The 17,459-nt window shown below is 37.8% G+C and overlaps 1 protein-coding gene across 1 annotated transcript in view; it reads right to left on the reverse strand.

The window, feature by feature from the left end:
- Window positions 1–4,510: 4,510 nt before the first annotated feature.
- Window positions 4,511–17,459, reverse strand: part of RAB32 (RAB32, member RAS oncogene family) — a 48,693-nt gene continuing 35,744 nt past the window's right edge. Inside the window, exons 2-3 of the mRNA XM_069069730.1 lie at window positions 12,041–12,318; window positions 4,511–9,272 (exon numbers count right to left, since the gene is read on the reverse strand). Of these exons, the coding sequence (XP_068925831.1) occupies window positions 9,126–9,272; window positions 12,041–12,318 (425 nt within the window). The 3' untranslated portion in view covers window positions 4,511–9,125. The remainder of the gene's footprint in view (window positions 9,273–12,040; window positions 12,319–17,459) is intronic.

Here is a 17,459-nt window from a genome sequence, read left to right on the forward strand (position 1 = left end):
GAGTTATCCCACAGTGTAACACCAATGTGGCCAAATTTGTAAATACAGCACTTCTTGTCTTCCTCCTCCAAGAGGCGAATTTATAATAATTCTCAAACTTTGGAAAAGTGAAGAGTGCTTTCAAAGACCCCTAAGTTTTTCCCTTCTCCTAAATACCCTAAAAAAACCATGAGCATTCTTCCAGTGATACTACATGGCTACAAAGCATGGAATACTGATGGGGTACCTGGAGTCTAGGTCAGTTTGTGGAACCAATCTGTAAAACCAGTCTGTGCAGTTGTAACTGCAATTTGTATTGTAAAATTGTAATCTGTGAAATCCCTTTCCCCAGCCTCCTGCTCTGCCCCTTCCCCCTATCTGCACTAGGCCTAGGCAACACCTTGTGACTCCTTTGTTCTTACTTAATCTCTTCATGTCTCCGGTCTGGCCCAAATCTCATCTAAACTATCTATGTACTAAAGTCACAAGTTCCTCTCAGTCAGCTCTAACCTTTATCTATGCACTGAGGTCCCTTCCATCGGTCAGCCCTGACAATTGCAGCCCTACCCTTTAAAAGTAAAAGCCTGTACCCCTCTCACTTGCAGGTCCCCTAAAGGACTCTTGCCCACTTCTTATAGAAGTGTAACAATAAATTTCTACAACTCTCACTCCAATTAAGCCTGAGACCTTGAATTCTTTCCAGACGCTATAGCAGGTTTTCTGGTCTTAGAAAAGATCAGAATTCCTGCTGAACCTAGAGGGAGCCATCCATCATCAATACCATGGTCTCCAAAGTTTCCCCTATCCACCGCCCCAAAATAGCAGTCCCACAGGATATCCCCTCCTCCAATCTCCTCTCTCCCATATCTTCTCCCATACCCCCTTAGACTTTTCCAGTAGGGCAGTGTGGATCTCTAGGCCCCAGTGCCTGTATATCTTATTTCCCAATTACACATAAAATAGTCGCCAATCACTTGACCCCTGGGCTTTTTGCCACAGGTTAGTCTAAGGGTAACAAGATTTGGGTATAGATATTTTGGGACGATCAAGGGTGGAGGCTAGCTGGACAGAGGAGAGCTAGACTAGTAACATTTTGCCTTTGCCTAAATTATCCTCCCCGAAAACCTGGAATAGTCACCCTAACTTCTCCTTCTTGGAATCTGTTCTGGAATGCTTCTGGATCAAGTGCCAGCTCCTAAACAAGGCCTTTTCTGATTCCTCTTATCCCCTCCAATGATTAGTGGTGCCTTATCTTCCTTTACTTTTTATTTATCCATGGATGTATTTCCTCCTCAATTATATTGTAAACTCCTTGAAATCAGGGATGATTTTATTTTTGTATCTAAAGTGCCCAGTATTGTTTGGCACATTTAAAAGTAATTAAATGCTTCTTGAATTGAATGACTTGTCCGCTTTCCCAAAAGAGATATTTAGTCACCAATTCTAGGGGCTTTCTTTCTCGTTTAACTATCTGAAAGTTATAACAAAGCATTATACATCTGTCTAGCAGCAGCTATCTACTACTCTCACCTAAATGCATAAGGTGTTTTGCCACAAAAGTTCATCCAAATTGACATAGATCCTCTCCAATGAGAAATCAAACAATAGTTAGCATATATATAGTGCTTTTAATATCTGCAAAGTGCTTTACAACTATTATCTCACTTTATGCTTCACAACAAGCCAATTTTAATCCCCATTTTACAAAGATTTAGAAAAGTAGGGCAGTCAGAAGTCAAGCAATTAGCTTAGAATCACAAAGATAAGGTCTAGCAGACTCTAAACTAGGGCAGAATTCAACTCTTGGTCCAGTGCTCTATCCAGTGGGTCACCTGACTACTTGCTACTTAGATACCACCAAGATGGACACATGCAAATACAAGAGGGAAAAAAGAGAAAGATATGCTTTTAATTTTAGCAACATGCTGTGGTGCATTGCTTTAATAAAGGGCCATGTTCCTTTTGGAATTTTCCATTCTGGAAGGCATTCGGAATGAATGAATTTTAAACTTTCTGGAATGTCAGGAGAATGAATAAGACTTATAAGGTTTATGCTTGCTTGAGTGAGAACATCTCCCTGAAGGGTCATTGACACAACTGCATGAAAACCAGCAAGTTTCATTATGAAGCAAAGGGTATTTCCCCTTACGGAAAACGGTGAAAGATGAGTGTAATAAAGAGTTATATTCTACAAAGCGGTTTAGGGTATAGTCTGGAAAGAAATATTTAGTCATAGGAAATCGGTAGGATGGAAACAGCAATGATCAGAGAACTAGGGTTCAGATCTGTAATATAATGCCAAAAGAAAGGCAACTTCCCAGGTTCAAAATACCAGCATAGGTGCTCTCTATTTTATTTAGGACAAACCAAGAACAGAGAAGATCAAAACATGACATCATTCCAAACACAGCATTTACTAAGTGTGATTAAATAATCTCCAAATACTACCCCACCCCAGGACCTTCCAATCATTCAATCAATTACAAAGTCTCTGTTCTAAATACTTCTCCACCCCTAGGCTATACCTTAATTAAGTCCACCACAAAGCCCCTTTTCTCAAATGGAGATTAGTTTCCAAACATAAGGTCAAAAGTTCCCCACCCCTGGATCACAATTGAATCTACCCCAGAGTTACATCAAGTTTAAACACAGCACTTAATACCCAAATGGAGGTCTTTTCTTCATCTTGACACGAGGCAAGTTCTCAGCAATCTTAGTTCCTGGGGAGACAAGGCTTAGCAAAGCCACAAGATACATTGCCAGTCCCTTCATGAATTTATCCTCTGTCTGTAGAACAGTCCTAGAACCCCTGAACACATTAGCAAAGCCCTCTCCCAGGATTTCTGTAAACATACAACAAGAAAATCCTTCTTCAGGGCTTCTGAACCAACAGAAAGGCTCCCAGACCCCTGCAACAACAGCACTGTCCCTCACCAGTGGACAGTATTCACTCTGTCTGCAGGACAGTCTCCAGACCCCTGCAACAACAGCACTGTCCCTCACCAGTGGACAGTATTCACTCTGTCTGCAGGACAGTCTCCAGACCCCTGCAACAACAGTACTGTCCCTCACCAGTGGACAGTATTCACTCTCTGTCTGCAGGACAGTCGCAGGCCTTCTTAGCGAACAGCCAGGTTCCAGGACTTCTTCAACAAAAGGACAGTCTTTCACCAGTGGACAAATCTGGCAAAATAACATCAAAACAGACAGACAAAGTACCAGCAAAACAGCCATGTCTCCTCAGTCCTTGGCAGCTCAGGGGGCAGGTCTCAAAAGTCCAGGGCAATTCAAAGCGGCCACCAGCAATTCTCTTAGTCTCTCTCTCTCCACGAGGTGCTGCTTCCAAAAAGATCTTCCGCCTCTCTCCTATCTCTCCAAATCTACATCACCAGCTCCTCCCAGTTCAGGACTTCCTTTTCACATCAAAAAGTCCATCCCACAGGTGGGATTAACAAGCTCTGGGTTTTAATACAATCAATTTGAAAACCAAGCCCAATACAGGGGAATCTCCACATTCCATTACTATCACAAGATCTTAACTTTGGGCAACTCATTTCACTTCTAAGCCTCTGTTTACTCATCTGTAAAAGGGTTTGGATTAGACTTCTACCGTGTTTCCCCAATAATAAGACACTGTCTTATTATTTTTTTTGGACAGAAAAACACCAGAGGGCTTATTTTCAGGGGAGGGCTTATTTTAATGAACATTGACAGCAATTTTAATAAACAGGTAAATGTGAACAAAAAAATGTACCTTTATTCAATAAGCAAATCACTGGGGAAGAACAGGATGAGGCGCTCACTGCTGCAGCTCTGATTGGATGCAGCTCAGAGCACGGCGTGCGTTTCAGGGGGTGGGGGGGAACGGTGCATACAGAGGGTACCATAATGGCGCAGGGGATCACCTTCACTACAGTAGCAATCTCAATAGGGCTTATTTTCGGGGGAGGGCTTATTTTAGAGGAATCTTACACAGTAAGGGGACAGCTTATTTTCGGGATAGGTCTTATTATCGGGGAAACACGGTAAGGTCTTTTTCAGCCTTAAATCTATGATCCTATGAGCCCAGAATACATGTAATACAGGAAAGACCCTAAATTCAACTACTTTCTTTATGAAACAAAACATTTCTGATTCCCCTTAGAATATGACATGTCATCCAACAAAATATTTAGTAAGCCCTTACCGGGCTATGCTAAATTCTGGTGATACAAAGAAAGCAAAAACAATCCTTCAGTCTTGAGGAGTTCACATTCTAACAGGGAGAACAACATGCAAATAAATAACTATGCGCATACAAGATCCACACCAAGCAAAAGGAAGGTAATCTTAGAGCAAACGGAAGGGGGAAGGGAAATTCAAGGTCTCCCTACAAGAAGGTGGGATTTGGGTTGACCATTGTCGACCAAATGGTGATTCCTCACCCCTGTCCCCCATTCACCCAACCTTTTTTATAAGTAACTCAGAAGTATTATTTGGGTCAGTACCTAAAATTAAAATGGTTCAAGAATAACCCCAACAAAATTAATAGTGAAGTGAGAAGTCATTTCATATTTTATTAATGAACAATGTATTTATTTTTAAAGAATGTGGTTTTATCATACATCAAAACAAAAATTGAGACTTTTATTATGTTTTCTCTCACATACATTTTCAAGCTTCTTGCTTGGGCTCATTCCATAATTAGTATTTATTTATTAGCTTCTTTAGTCCTACTTCAGAAATAGCAAAGGTAACTTGGTAATTCTCTTTAAAAGGGTATGTGGAGCAAAGATGGAGGGATGAAAGAGGTGGTGAAAGACTTGTCTCAAAAGACTCGATATTTCTCCCTTTTTCCTAGGGTAAAATATACAGGTGAGTATAGAACTGTACAGATAGGTTATGCCCAAGATTATTTTTTCCTGAATTCATAAATTAACCTATGTTTCAAAAGACAAGTACAATTCTTTAGTCATAGCATACTGTCCCAGAATTCCCACCTCAGAAGTTTAAAGAACTGCCCAACTTTGGCTTCATGAAATGGCAATTTAACATCACAAGTGTTTACAGAGATACAGCATTTCAGAGAGCAGTGGGAGAGGGTGCATGGCTGGGGAGTCAGGGATACCCAAACTAAGATCTGACCTCTAACACATATGAGACATGTATAACATGGCCTTATTAGGACAGGATCACAGGTCTAGAACTGGAAAGGGTCTCAGGGGCCATCTAGTCTGACCTCATTTTAGAGATGAAGAAAATGAGTCCCTGGGAGTCACTTAACAGTGACCTGCCCAAGGTCACAAAGGTAATATCAAGGTTGGATCTGAACCCCAGACTCTGACTCAAAAGCCAGGTCTCTGTTATATTTCATTGCAACCCTTTAGTTGACTGGAATCTTTAAGCTGCTTATGAAATATAGACATGGTTATTGTGAGGAAAAAATGAGAAAATATTTGTAAAGACTCTTGTAAACTTTAAAGTGCTATATAAATTCTTTCTATTAATCAATGAACATTAAGTGCCGATGATGATGATGATGGTGCATTGATAGGGAGATACACTCATTTTCACTTGGCTAGTTGATCTGTGTTTCTTAGTGGGTTTCAGTGCCTTAAGTGATATAAAGGCAGCATGATGTAGGAGAAACAGCCTGGGAATCCAGGAAGAACTGAGTTCAAAATTATTAGCTGTGAGACAATAAGCAAGGTTCTTGACCTCTTGGTCTTAGTTTCTTGCTCTATAAAAGAGGGATAATAACTGGTAATACTTTAAAAGGTACTGGTGAAATTCAAATGAAAATGCATGTTAAAAAAAACAAACCTCTTTGTAAAGCCGAACAAATGCTTCTCCTTTTGAAACAGAACAAGGAAGCAATAAAATGCATTCCTTCTCTTTATGAATGCTTGACAACACCTACTTTAAATTCAGGTCTCCAGTTATAAAAATTACACAGAAGGAAAAAAACAAAGTCTTGGGGACCTTTGCTCATACTTTTCATCCTAAAATGCCTCCCTATGATCAGTTCCGACCCTCAGAGCTCCACCTGTGGAACAACAAGCAGGCACTGAAGACCCAATTCAAATATATGTAATCTCTATATTTTCAGAGGCTTCTCCATTCCCTCAGGCTGTGATTAACATCTTCCTCTGGTGAACTGTCATGTTACTTTTTACCTCTGCTTAGCACTACCTCAAATTATAGTATAGCCCATAATAATAGTTAATAGCTAGCATTTGTTGTTGTAGACCACACTATTCATGGGGACTTTCTTGGTAAAGATACTGAAGAGGTTTGAAATTTCCTCCTCCAGTGGATGAAAGCAAACAGAGGCTAAAGTGACTTGCCCAAGGTCATACAGCTAATAAGTGTCTGAGGTTGGATTTGAATTCAGATCTTCCCGACTTCAGGCCTAGCACTCTATCCAACGAGTTGAGAGATCTAGCTGCCCAGGTAGCAGTGACATAGAGCTTTTAAGGTTTTCAAAGTGCTTTACCTAAGGCAAGTGGGAGCTATTACTATCATAATCATTTTACAAAGGAGAAAACAGAGGCAAACATACATTAAATGAATTGCCTGGGGTCACACAATAAGTATCTGATACAGAATTTGAACACAGGCCTACCCTGATTTCAAGTCCAGCACTTTATCCCCCATACCACCCAGGTGCCCACATGCCTTACTTCCCTACTTATGTTAGGCACTGCAAGAGCAAGGCGTAATCTTATTTACTATATTCTTCAGAAGGTCTTGCATAAAAAAGTATACAAAGAATGAAAACACTCAAAAACACAGACATTTCTAAATGCTGTAGCCCTGAAAAGACTGTATCACACACTCTGTTGTATTCACCCAATGTATAAAAACACAATAAAGCAAATATGAAGTAAATTCAACCTCAAGCTCCAGGAGGATTGCTGTCATTTTCATATAGGCACAGAAAAAGTAGAATGCTCAAACTGACAAAAATAAAGTAAGGATCTGGAAAGATCACAGATCCCTTGATTCTCAAGCCGGTATCAATACTGTAGTCATGATGAATCTTTCTTAGATAGTAACATACACACTTGAAGCAATAAATATATAGGGTGACTGTATTTAATAAGATGATTGAAGTCATATAGTTATCCAGGTCACTATCAACATTTCCAATTGGGTAATACCCACTTCAGAGCTCATCCTAACACATTTCTTGTCTAGTGTGGGCAGAAAGTACAAATGTATTTAAGACTCACTCAAGATCCCTATTCTAAAGACAGGTTTTGAAAAACTGAAAAACTAAAAAACTATACAGGAAAGCAGTGGTGGCTTACTGTTAAAATGGCAAACGTCAGTTGGTTAATACCCTAAGATTCTCTTCTATTGTGTTAACTTGAAAATCAATTTCGATATCATGGATACAGGCCTAAAAAAGTTCAATATTTTTCATTTGTGCTTGATTTTCTTAAATAAGAACCTTAAGTCTATACTAATGACAAAGGCTGTAAGACATTTATAAGGTATTTCATGGCCTCTGACAATTGAATCCTTTTCCCATGAAAACTAAGGCAATGCTAAAGCCATTTTTTTCTTCTGTTCCTAATTATTCATATACACACAATAAAAAGCACAGTAGTTGGAGGCTTTTCAATCCTAGATGCTTATACACACACACACCCCTCCTCTAAGTGTTCTCTCTAAAAATAATGACTTGCCAATATCCATATCAGGTTTGCAAAACACTTCATATATTTCCTCATAATAGCCCTATGAGGTAGGTTCTAGTATCACCATTGACAGTTGAAGAAACAGGCTAATAGTGGCTAACTGACCTTGTCCATGGTTATATTCCCCAATTAAGTATATGAGGCAGGATTTGAATTCAACTCCTAACTGTAATTGCAGCATCATATCTAATATATTATATTACCTATCTGCCTATGGGTACACTTTAAGTAGTAATTAGGAAATAGTTAGGTTATAAGAATTTAACTACTGCACAGTATTTAAACTTCTCTTAAATAAGGCAGAAGACATGTCTATCTGAAGCCAGTGAATCCTTTAAAACAAGATATTTTAACGTACCAAAAAATTTAAAAACTTTCCTTGTTACCCAACAACCATATTAATCTTGTCAAAACATGTACTCTTTTCCAATAAGTGACAATTTCACTCAAAAAATAGGTGTGTATAACAAGGTACTTTGGCCTTGAGTTTCTAAACTACTGTGTTTTAAATGACAACAAAATATTTAAGGTAGGGCTTACATGAAAGCTTATAATGCAGAACAATTTAGTCCTTTTGCTTGTCAATTCATTCTCCACTGACCACAATTTTTAATTTTGTCATCTGAGTTCACCAGGATGTCATTAGTGGTACGGCTTATACCATTGATCAAATCTGAAATGAGACCTCCTTGGTAAGAACACACACACACACACACACACACACACACACACGATATAGGAGAATAAAGAAAAGGCTGTCTAAGCTTACCTATCAAAGTTATCCCCTGGAAAAGACTAGATCCCTAGGAAGTCTCCCATGATCAAACCCAAATTAAGGGAGTAATGAATGCTTTAAATGGATTAGAAGCTTCAATACAGAATCACCATCACAACGTTAAAATTATAGACCTTTAAAAGGTTTAATATGGAATGCAAAACGTTTGAATATATGTTTAAAAAACCTAAACACTGTCAAACAAGGAAAATGCCCTCTTTTGTGACTAATGGTAGTTATAATACCTAAATCAATGGGATAAACTACCAGAATATCCTTCAAGAAAAAAAACAAATTATATATAAACACTGTTAGCAGTCAGGATTGTAAAGTTTTCTTCTGTAGTAGTAATCTTAATAAAATAATTCAACTTTTAAATCTTTCCAAACATGAAAGAATTGTCTGCTTATTTTTTTAAAAAGGAGTTTTAAAAAAGCATAAACATTTTGACATTGTTTAAAGAAGACGAGCTTTGAACACATGTTCTCGACCCAAGGCATGGAAAAATTTACTATAAGTTCCATTTCCAACCAAGTTCAGGCACCCTGGGGTACCACCATTTTAAAGAACTACCCACACATAAAGTCCCGATATAGCAGTTCATCTGGAATCCAGTCACAGTTTAAGTCTTGATAGGTATAAAGTCAGCCATCATTTTATAACCAAAAAAGTAGTAAGGGAAACAATTAACAGCACTGGGATTTACTCTCTGCTCTCAAAGTGTCCTGGTCCAGCTTTATTTTGCCCATGTCATCTTCATTAGGAAAATTTTTATGGTTTGCAAGAATATTCTCCACCAAGAATCGAACTGCTTCATCTATGTTGATATTATCCTAAAACGAAGAAAAATAAAATCAATGCTGTATCCTTCAAAGAGTACTAAAGTGATTTAGGAAAATCAGAGAAATGACTTCAAGAACAGGATTAAATGCATTCTAGAAAATTAAGACTTTGTTGAATGCTCCAAGGGCTCCTTGTTTTAAACATGTCTTAAGTGCTTGATTACTACAGGGAATAAATACTGTGCTCTGTCTCCCTAAGGAAGAAACCAAGTTTTGTTAAGACATAATCCTGCCCTCATGGAATTTACAGTTTAAAAGAGGGATAAAATACACACACACAGAGTAAAATAAATATTCTTTTAATAGTAAAATGCATTTTATCATTGGCCCCAAACACTCATTAAGTTTTCCCATTCATGTTATTCTGGGAACTTTAGGACAATCTTCCTTTTTCCAGACTTCCCAGTTCAACTATTACCCATGTGTCTTAAAGTCCTTGAAAGAGGCAATGTGGTATGGAAGAAAGGCATGTGATATAAAGACAAAGTTTGTATTCATATCTTACATCTTTTGTTTTCTCTTTGCATAACTTAATAAATCACTTTTAACTCTCAGTTCACAACCAGAAAAGAAATACTTGCCATTTCAAGAAACCTATGCTGCATTGTAGATCAATTATTAACAACCCTACCATGCCAGGTGCCTCTGGAGATCTTTAATTGTTTTCTGAGGTTTACTCGGTTTTACAACAATAGTTTGTAAGTTCTTGATTTTCCTGGACTCCCCAACCTCTTTATTTTCCTTAGCACTTCTGTGCACCTGACTCTCCCTTCATGGTAGGCTTGAAGATGGCTGAAATTCTTTAATTCTCCACAAGTACTCTAATATTCATTGAAATGTACTTTTTAAAAAGCTAAAACTTTTATATCTTTGGATTAATGCTGTTCTATGGTTAAAACATAGCAAAAAATAGCCTTTTAGTGGAACAAAATTTATCAAGACTAACTAAAGATTGGGCAAACAAGCTCAGTCTGGTTTCATCTGGTCATGATCGTATGTTCCAAGTCATTGGTAGGAGCACATGAATATGAATGAGTGTTAATGACACAAAAATAAAAGCATGTCAAACTACAGTCTGTCCCAATTAAATTCACATACTACTGTAGCTCTTAAATTCTATGATCTAAAAGAAGTCAACATCACACTGTTACTAATCTTGTTTCAGTCGTGTCCAACTCTGAGACCCCATTTTGAAGGTTTTCTTGGCAAAGATATTGGAGTAGTTTGCCATTTCCTTCCTTCTCCAGGTCATTTTATAGATGAGGAAACTGAGGCAAACAAGGTTAAGGTCATACAGCTAGTAAGTATCTGAGGTCAGATTTGAACTTAGGAAGATGAGTCTTCCGGACTCCAAGTCTGGCATTCTTTCTAGCCACTCTACCACTTAGCTGCCCACTCCTCTAAGAGACTCACTTAAACTAAAGGAAAACGTTCAGACAAATGTTTTATTGTGAGACCCCCTTTTCCCCAAACATTGAGTATACAAGGTGAGCTGGTGGTGATAATATTTCTAATGGTCTCTTCACTGAAGCATATAACAAATTCTACACACACAATCACTTTTATTTTTCCTCCTTAGTACAGATTGTTGTTTTTGGGTATCATGCACAAATGAGTTAATTTTGAACAGTATGATACCTGTGGAGCTTTGTTAAAAAACATCCTAAGGAATCAGTAGCTATCACAACATTCTCCTCTGTGATTTATAAGTTGTCATTAGATACACAATGGGTAGCACAGAACAGAAGCAATGCTTTTCATCCTTAGGTACCCCTCACAGCGCAACAACACCAATTAATTTTACTCATTCCTCTAGTTGCGAGAAGTGGATAGTTTTGACTTAAGTAATATGCTTGGAAAACATGCTCTCAAAATGTTTAGCTCAATGTAATGGATGTGTTCCAATAACACAATAACAAATATTTTATTTTAAATTTGGCATTTCAAATATCTATTACTCTCACAGACTAATAACTAATTTCTAAAGGCAATTTTTATTCATAACCTTCACTCTAGAGAAATCATTCATTGATAATCAATTTCTACAACAACTGATGCAATAACAACCTTTTAAGTGGCTTCCAAGATGGATATTCCTCTTTTCAATATCTCCCACCACTGAAGTTTCAGGAGAAATGGAGACTAAATTCCTCATGCTTATGTTTTGGCCCAGTGATTCTATTAATCAAGTGCCTATTCAGAAACTGAACTGAAATCTATGGAGATGAATTATTTTATTATAGCCTTACCATCTAAAATTGGTCAATAAAACCATTCTGCATCATGAATATTATGCCAAGAAGAAAAGATCTCCTTTCCTCCATTTGTTAGAACAGTGGGTTTTACGAAAGCATCATATATATTTGTGAGTTTACAGAATCTCAGAAAAGGGATCTCAAATGCCATCTAGTCAAATATATACCTGAAAAAGTATTCCCTCTACAAGCCATCTGGCTTCTGCTTTTGAATAGCTCCAATAGTTTTTTTATAAATTATATTTAATATTAATTAAAAACAAAATTTGAGTTCCAAATTCTCTCTTCCTCCCACCTCTCACCCCCACCTATCGAGAAGACAAGCAATGTATCAATTAAACATGTGAAATTTTGCAAAACATTTTTCGATAGTAGCCATATTGCAAAAAAGATAAAAATAAAAAGCAAGAAACATAAAGAAAGTGACAAAAGAAGGCTTTAATCTATACTCAGAGTTTGTCAGTTCTCTTTCCTTGATAGCCACATGAAGATCCAGTTTCTCACCTTTGCAGATGTTTCAAACCATCCTGTAAAGCCATTTTCTTTGCAGAACTGGTCCATCTGAGAAGGGCTATGGCCACTGTCCTTGTTCTGATCACATTTATTGGCTAGAAGAACTGCAGGGATTGGGACACCATTTGGAAGCTGAACCTTACTGTCCAAATCATTTTTCCATTTGAGAACTGCCTCAAATGTTGACCCTCTTGAGATGTCAAAGACCACAAACGCACCCATGGCTTCTTTGTAGTATACTCTTGTCATGTTTCCAAACCGTTCTTGACCTAAAAAATACATTTACAAGAGAGAATCTTCAGGATGAAAGAAAAATAAATCCACGATTCAAATGTCTGTTTTTTTTTTAAGATATCCAAATCAAACATTTATGGAGTATCTCATATATCCAAGGGTTTTTTCTAGGTATACCAAAATAAAAACCAAAATAATGCTTGCCTTCAAGTAGCCTATACTCTACAGGGAGGATAAAAACATGTACACAGATAAGTAAATGCTAGGTACTCTGAAAAGGGAGAGAGCAGAAATAAATGGGAGATAGGGTGGGGGGTAGGGTGGAATGGGGATAGAAGGGTGGGTGGTGGTAGAATGCAGAGCTGGGGAAGGTTGGAAAGAAAATTCAGCAAAGGCTTCCACAGGAGGCAGACCTGAGCCCTGAAGATAGCTACAGATTCCAAGAGGCACGGGACTCATTCTAGTCATGGGAAACAGCATATGAACTAAAGGGATAGACAGAAGTGGGAGATAGGGTTGTCGCAAGCAGACAACAGCAGACTATTAGGGCTAGAATGTTCAGAAGGGGAAGGGGAAGGAGTAAGTATTTATATAATGCCTACTGTGTGCCCAATACTGTGCCAAAAACTTCACAGATATTTCATCTGATCCTCAGTGCTATTATTATTCTTATTTTATAGATGAGGAAACTGAGTTCGATAAAAGTTAAGTGACTTGTCCAGGTTTATACAACTAGAAAGTGTCTGACATCAAATTTAAATTCAGGTCTTCTTATTCTCCAGGCCCAGAGTTCTATCTTCTGAACCATCTAGTTGCCTCAGTTAGCAAAGGGGAATAATATAAAATAAGTTTGGAAAGGTAGGCAAAAGTCAGATCGATGACACTTTTAGATGACAGGCTAAATTTATATTTCATATTAGATAATCACTAAAAAGATTTCTCCCACTGGAACATAAGCTTCTTAGGGGCAGGGATGATTTCAGCTCTGTCTCTGTATCTCCTACACTTAGCACACTGCCTACCACATAGTATTAATCAAGCAATCAAATTTATTAAGCACCTCTATGAGCTAAGTGAAGGCAAGACAAAAAGAGGCTAAAGACAACCCCTACCCTCAAGGAGTTTACAATCTAATGGGGGAGATATATAGAAGATAGGATTTTAGTTGGGTCTTAAAGAAGCCTAAGGTAGCTAGGTGGGTAGAGTGCTGGGCCTAGAGTCAGGAAGACTCATCTTCCTGAGTTCAAATCTGGCATCAGATATTAGCTGTGTGACCTTAGACAAGTCACTCAACCCTGTTCGTATCAGTTTCCTCATCTGTAAAATGAGCTAGAGAAGAAAATGGCAAACCCACTCCAGTATCTGCCAAGAAAACCCCAAATGGGGTCAGAAAGAGTTAGACATGACTGAAAAGCAACTGAACAACATATGGTACCACATGGTCTTTGGATTCCCTTCCAATTCAGACTTACCATACCACATACCATACTGAAGTATATATTCATGATTCCATAAGCCCTGGTGGTAAGGTAGGTTTGAATTCTGCCTCGGACACTTACTAACCATGTGATAAGTCACTTATCTGCTGCTTGCCTCAGTTTCCTTAAATGCAAAATGGGAAAAATAACAACCCTTACCTCCTAGATTTGTTGTGAGGATAAAATTACATATGTATATATACACATACACAAATATAAAATAAATGCATGCTACCCCATAATCACTTTAAGTATCTAATCTAATCTGAGCACATGGAACAAGAAGATTCAAATCATACATGCCCTACACAGTGTTGGGGAAAAAAGCAAATGAGAACTGCCTTTTTTAAGACTAAGAGACAAGAGGGCCAGGTTAAAAATGAAGAGAGCTCCAATAATAGCAACAAATGATTGTTTCAGAAAGATGATAAAAGTAAGAGACTGATAAAGCTCATCAGAAGATTAGAGAAGGAAATTTTGAAAGAAAAAAAAAGATATGATTTCTCCCCTTTTAGCCCATATTCTTTAGTCATCTTCCCTTCACATCTTGGCCTAGGCCTCTGGGGTTTTGTGTATTTGGTTTTCTGAAACGATGGCATAGCTGTTCTTTTACTGCAGAAGTCGAGGTGAAAAGCATATATTAGGGAGCTATATTTGCATTTCAAAGTGAATCACTGCTTAGTCTCTCTAAGCAATAAGAGTCTGTCATACAGTAAAAAAAAAAAAAAGGAATGTACAGGGGGCAAGAGCTCTGTAGCACCTACAGCACAATAAACAAAGACCTTGATTTTTTAAACAGTGCTTTGGACATCTTTCCTATCAATTACCTCATGGGATCTTCACTCTGAGATAGAGAGTTATCTTCATTTAGAGGAAAAGAAGTTAAGTCATCTCAAGTCACCAGGCTGGTAGGTGGGATCATAGCTTGAGCCCAGGGTAACTCTCAAGCAGGGTATTTCTCTAGTGGCAGTGCTCAGAGTGCTGGGGTCTGGAATCTGGAAGATCTGAATTCAAATCTTTATTCAGGCACTTGTTAGTTACCCTGGTCAATTCTCTTAACCTTTGCTTGCCTCAGTTTCCTGGGCTGTAAAATGTGAATAAGAAGAGTCTCCATCTCTCAAAAGAGCCTGGCACAAAGCAGGCTCTCAATAAATGACTGTTTTCTTCCTTCTCCATTAGAGAATGTTATCTTATGGATTTAAACTTATATTTTTCCTTTTTAATCTTATGAACTTTTTACTACAAAATCTGTTGGCAAAACATCACTAGAGACACTGTAGTAATGCCAAAACTGCTTATGGTCTAAATCTGGGGTCCTTAACCTGGGGTCTATGACCTTGTTTTTAAAAAATATTTTCATGATTGTATTTTATTATAATAAGTTTCCTTTGCAATCCTAATAATTGTAATCCTATGTATTTATGCACTCACAATTACTCTCAGAAAAGGTCCACAGACTTCAGACTGCCAAAAAGGTCCACGATACAAAAAAAGGTAAGAACTACTGGTCTAAATGGTATCTGAAACACACACTGTCCATAGGGCCTTAGGTAAAAAAAGCCTTCAAAAAATAAAGAGTACCAAAACAGCTCAGATTCTTTAACAATCATCCAGGCTAATAAAATCTGGCTACCAAGAATTACCTTTTTAATTGAACATCTGAATCAAAGTGCTACAAATAGGTTATAGATCAAGCAGGCTAGGACAATAACAGTTGTTGAAGATGATGGAAGACCAAGATCAATGCAAAGTTAAGATGATAATAAAGGGGCAGCTAGGTGGTGAAGTGAACAGAGTCAGGAGGAACTGAGTTCAAATTTAGCCTCAGACACTGATTGGCCCTGTGAACCTGGGTAAGTCACTTACCCCTGACTGCTTTAAAACAAAACAAGATGATAATAAAGCCTGATCCTGCGCTGTTAGCACAGCCAAGCAATTCCAAAATGTGTAGATGCCCCAAATTTATAAACCTCTATACATAACTTTAATACTCTTAAAAGTATTTCATAGTGGAAGAGTAGATAAAGAGGAAAAATACTAATCAAGCTAAGATGGCTGATTTTAATTACCTTTTGACAAGTCCCTCCTTCCAGAATCATTTGAAGCTTGGCTTGCCACAGTAGGAGTCAAACTTATTACAGTAATTGGTCAAATATGTCTAATCCCTATACATGAGTATGGTCTCATTTTCATGTTCATATTTTATTACTAACTTAAATCTGGGCAGCCAACTGTTTAGTGTGTGATTTCACTACATATGCTGACATTTTAAAATGGTGGCATCATTCCATTTTCCATTAACATTTAATATGCACCCATAGCGTATGCTGAGCTTGACACAGAACACAGCCCTCAGATCAAAAGCAACTTGACTGCTTTGCAAAAATGGTCTTATTGGTATTCACTTCCATTTTGTTTTGAAAAGGCTTTCCCTATTTCACTTCATTATTAGGGCTATGTTTTTGAACCTCTAATAAAGATAAGAATGAGATTTAAACTTGCCTCACTGAGACACTGTTTAAAAATATTAGCTATACAAAAGGTTTACTTTTGGCTTAGCCATTTAATTTGAGAGTGACATAATAAAAGAATCTAGAAAACAGGGATAAACATGGACCACAGAAGATATCCAAAGAGATTAAGGCTGCATCCAATGACTACCATTTTGTCCCTTTAGTAAATCACATGATTGGCCTTCATACAGATGCTTTTGAACAAATTATTACGGCCATTCAACCATCACTTAAAAAGGGTAAAATACTGTTTTAGGTAATGGCAGAGAAAGAAAGATAATTATGATATAGGTCCTGCCTTCATTGAGCTTACTGGTTATGTTATACATGGTTTAAAAGAAGACAATGTGGTAGGCACAAAACACCATGAAAATAACGAGAATGGTATTTTAGACTGAGGAGATTAATAAACTGATTCCTGGAGGATGTAGGAGTTAAATTAGGCTTTGAAGGATGGGTAGGATTTGGAACAGCATGAAGGGGGGAAAGCCCTATAAACAGTTGATAGTATGGGAGAAAGGGTTGGATTTTTAGTTGGAGAGTAAAACCCATATAGAAGTGGTTAGTGAGAGAAATTTGAAAAATCTAGGTGACATGTGGACCCAGTTAGGAAGAACTGAATTCAGATCTTGCCTCAGAGGTACTAACTCTATGACTCTTACGGAAGTCACTTTGTCTCTATCCGCTTCAGTTTTCTCATCTGTAAAATGGGTGGTAATGAACTCTGCTAGGGTGGTAGCAGTTGGGGTTGAAAAGTTTGTATAGCTTTGAGAGATACTGGGAGGTGGAATGGAAGAGAATTTAGAAACATTTGTACTTGATACTCTCATATTCACTGAAAAAATGGTTACAGAGAAGGCAATTTTATTACCAGTTATGAATGATTAACATTAGAGTCGGCAACTGGTTACCATCTTAATGAGTGGCAATAATTTTTCTAAATGTATGCTTTCAAAAACATGCCTTCTTAAAATTAAATTGTTATATTTTATCTGGATATTTTACAGGTGAGAAAGGCAAGACAGCGAGAGAGTAAGCTATAGTATGGTCAGTAGCAGAGCCAGGATTTATACTTTGTCCTCTGGTTCCAAGCTCAGCATTCTGGACAATAAAATACCCCTATACACCTACAGCTTCCTCAGTCTGCCCTTTGGGGCTAAAGCAAAAAAGTCTTTTACGTAACTA

The sequence above is a fragment of the Petaurus breviceps genome, unplaced genomic scaffold, assembly GCF_028583685.1.
Source record: "Petaurus breviceps papuanus isolate PSGF00001 unplaced genomic scaffold, PetGlider_PUasm1.0 90784, whole genome shotgun sequence".
NCBI classification, from domain to species: Eukaryota; Metazoa; Chordata; class Mammalia; order Diprotodontia; family Petauridae; genus Petaurus; species Petaurus breviceps.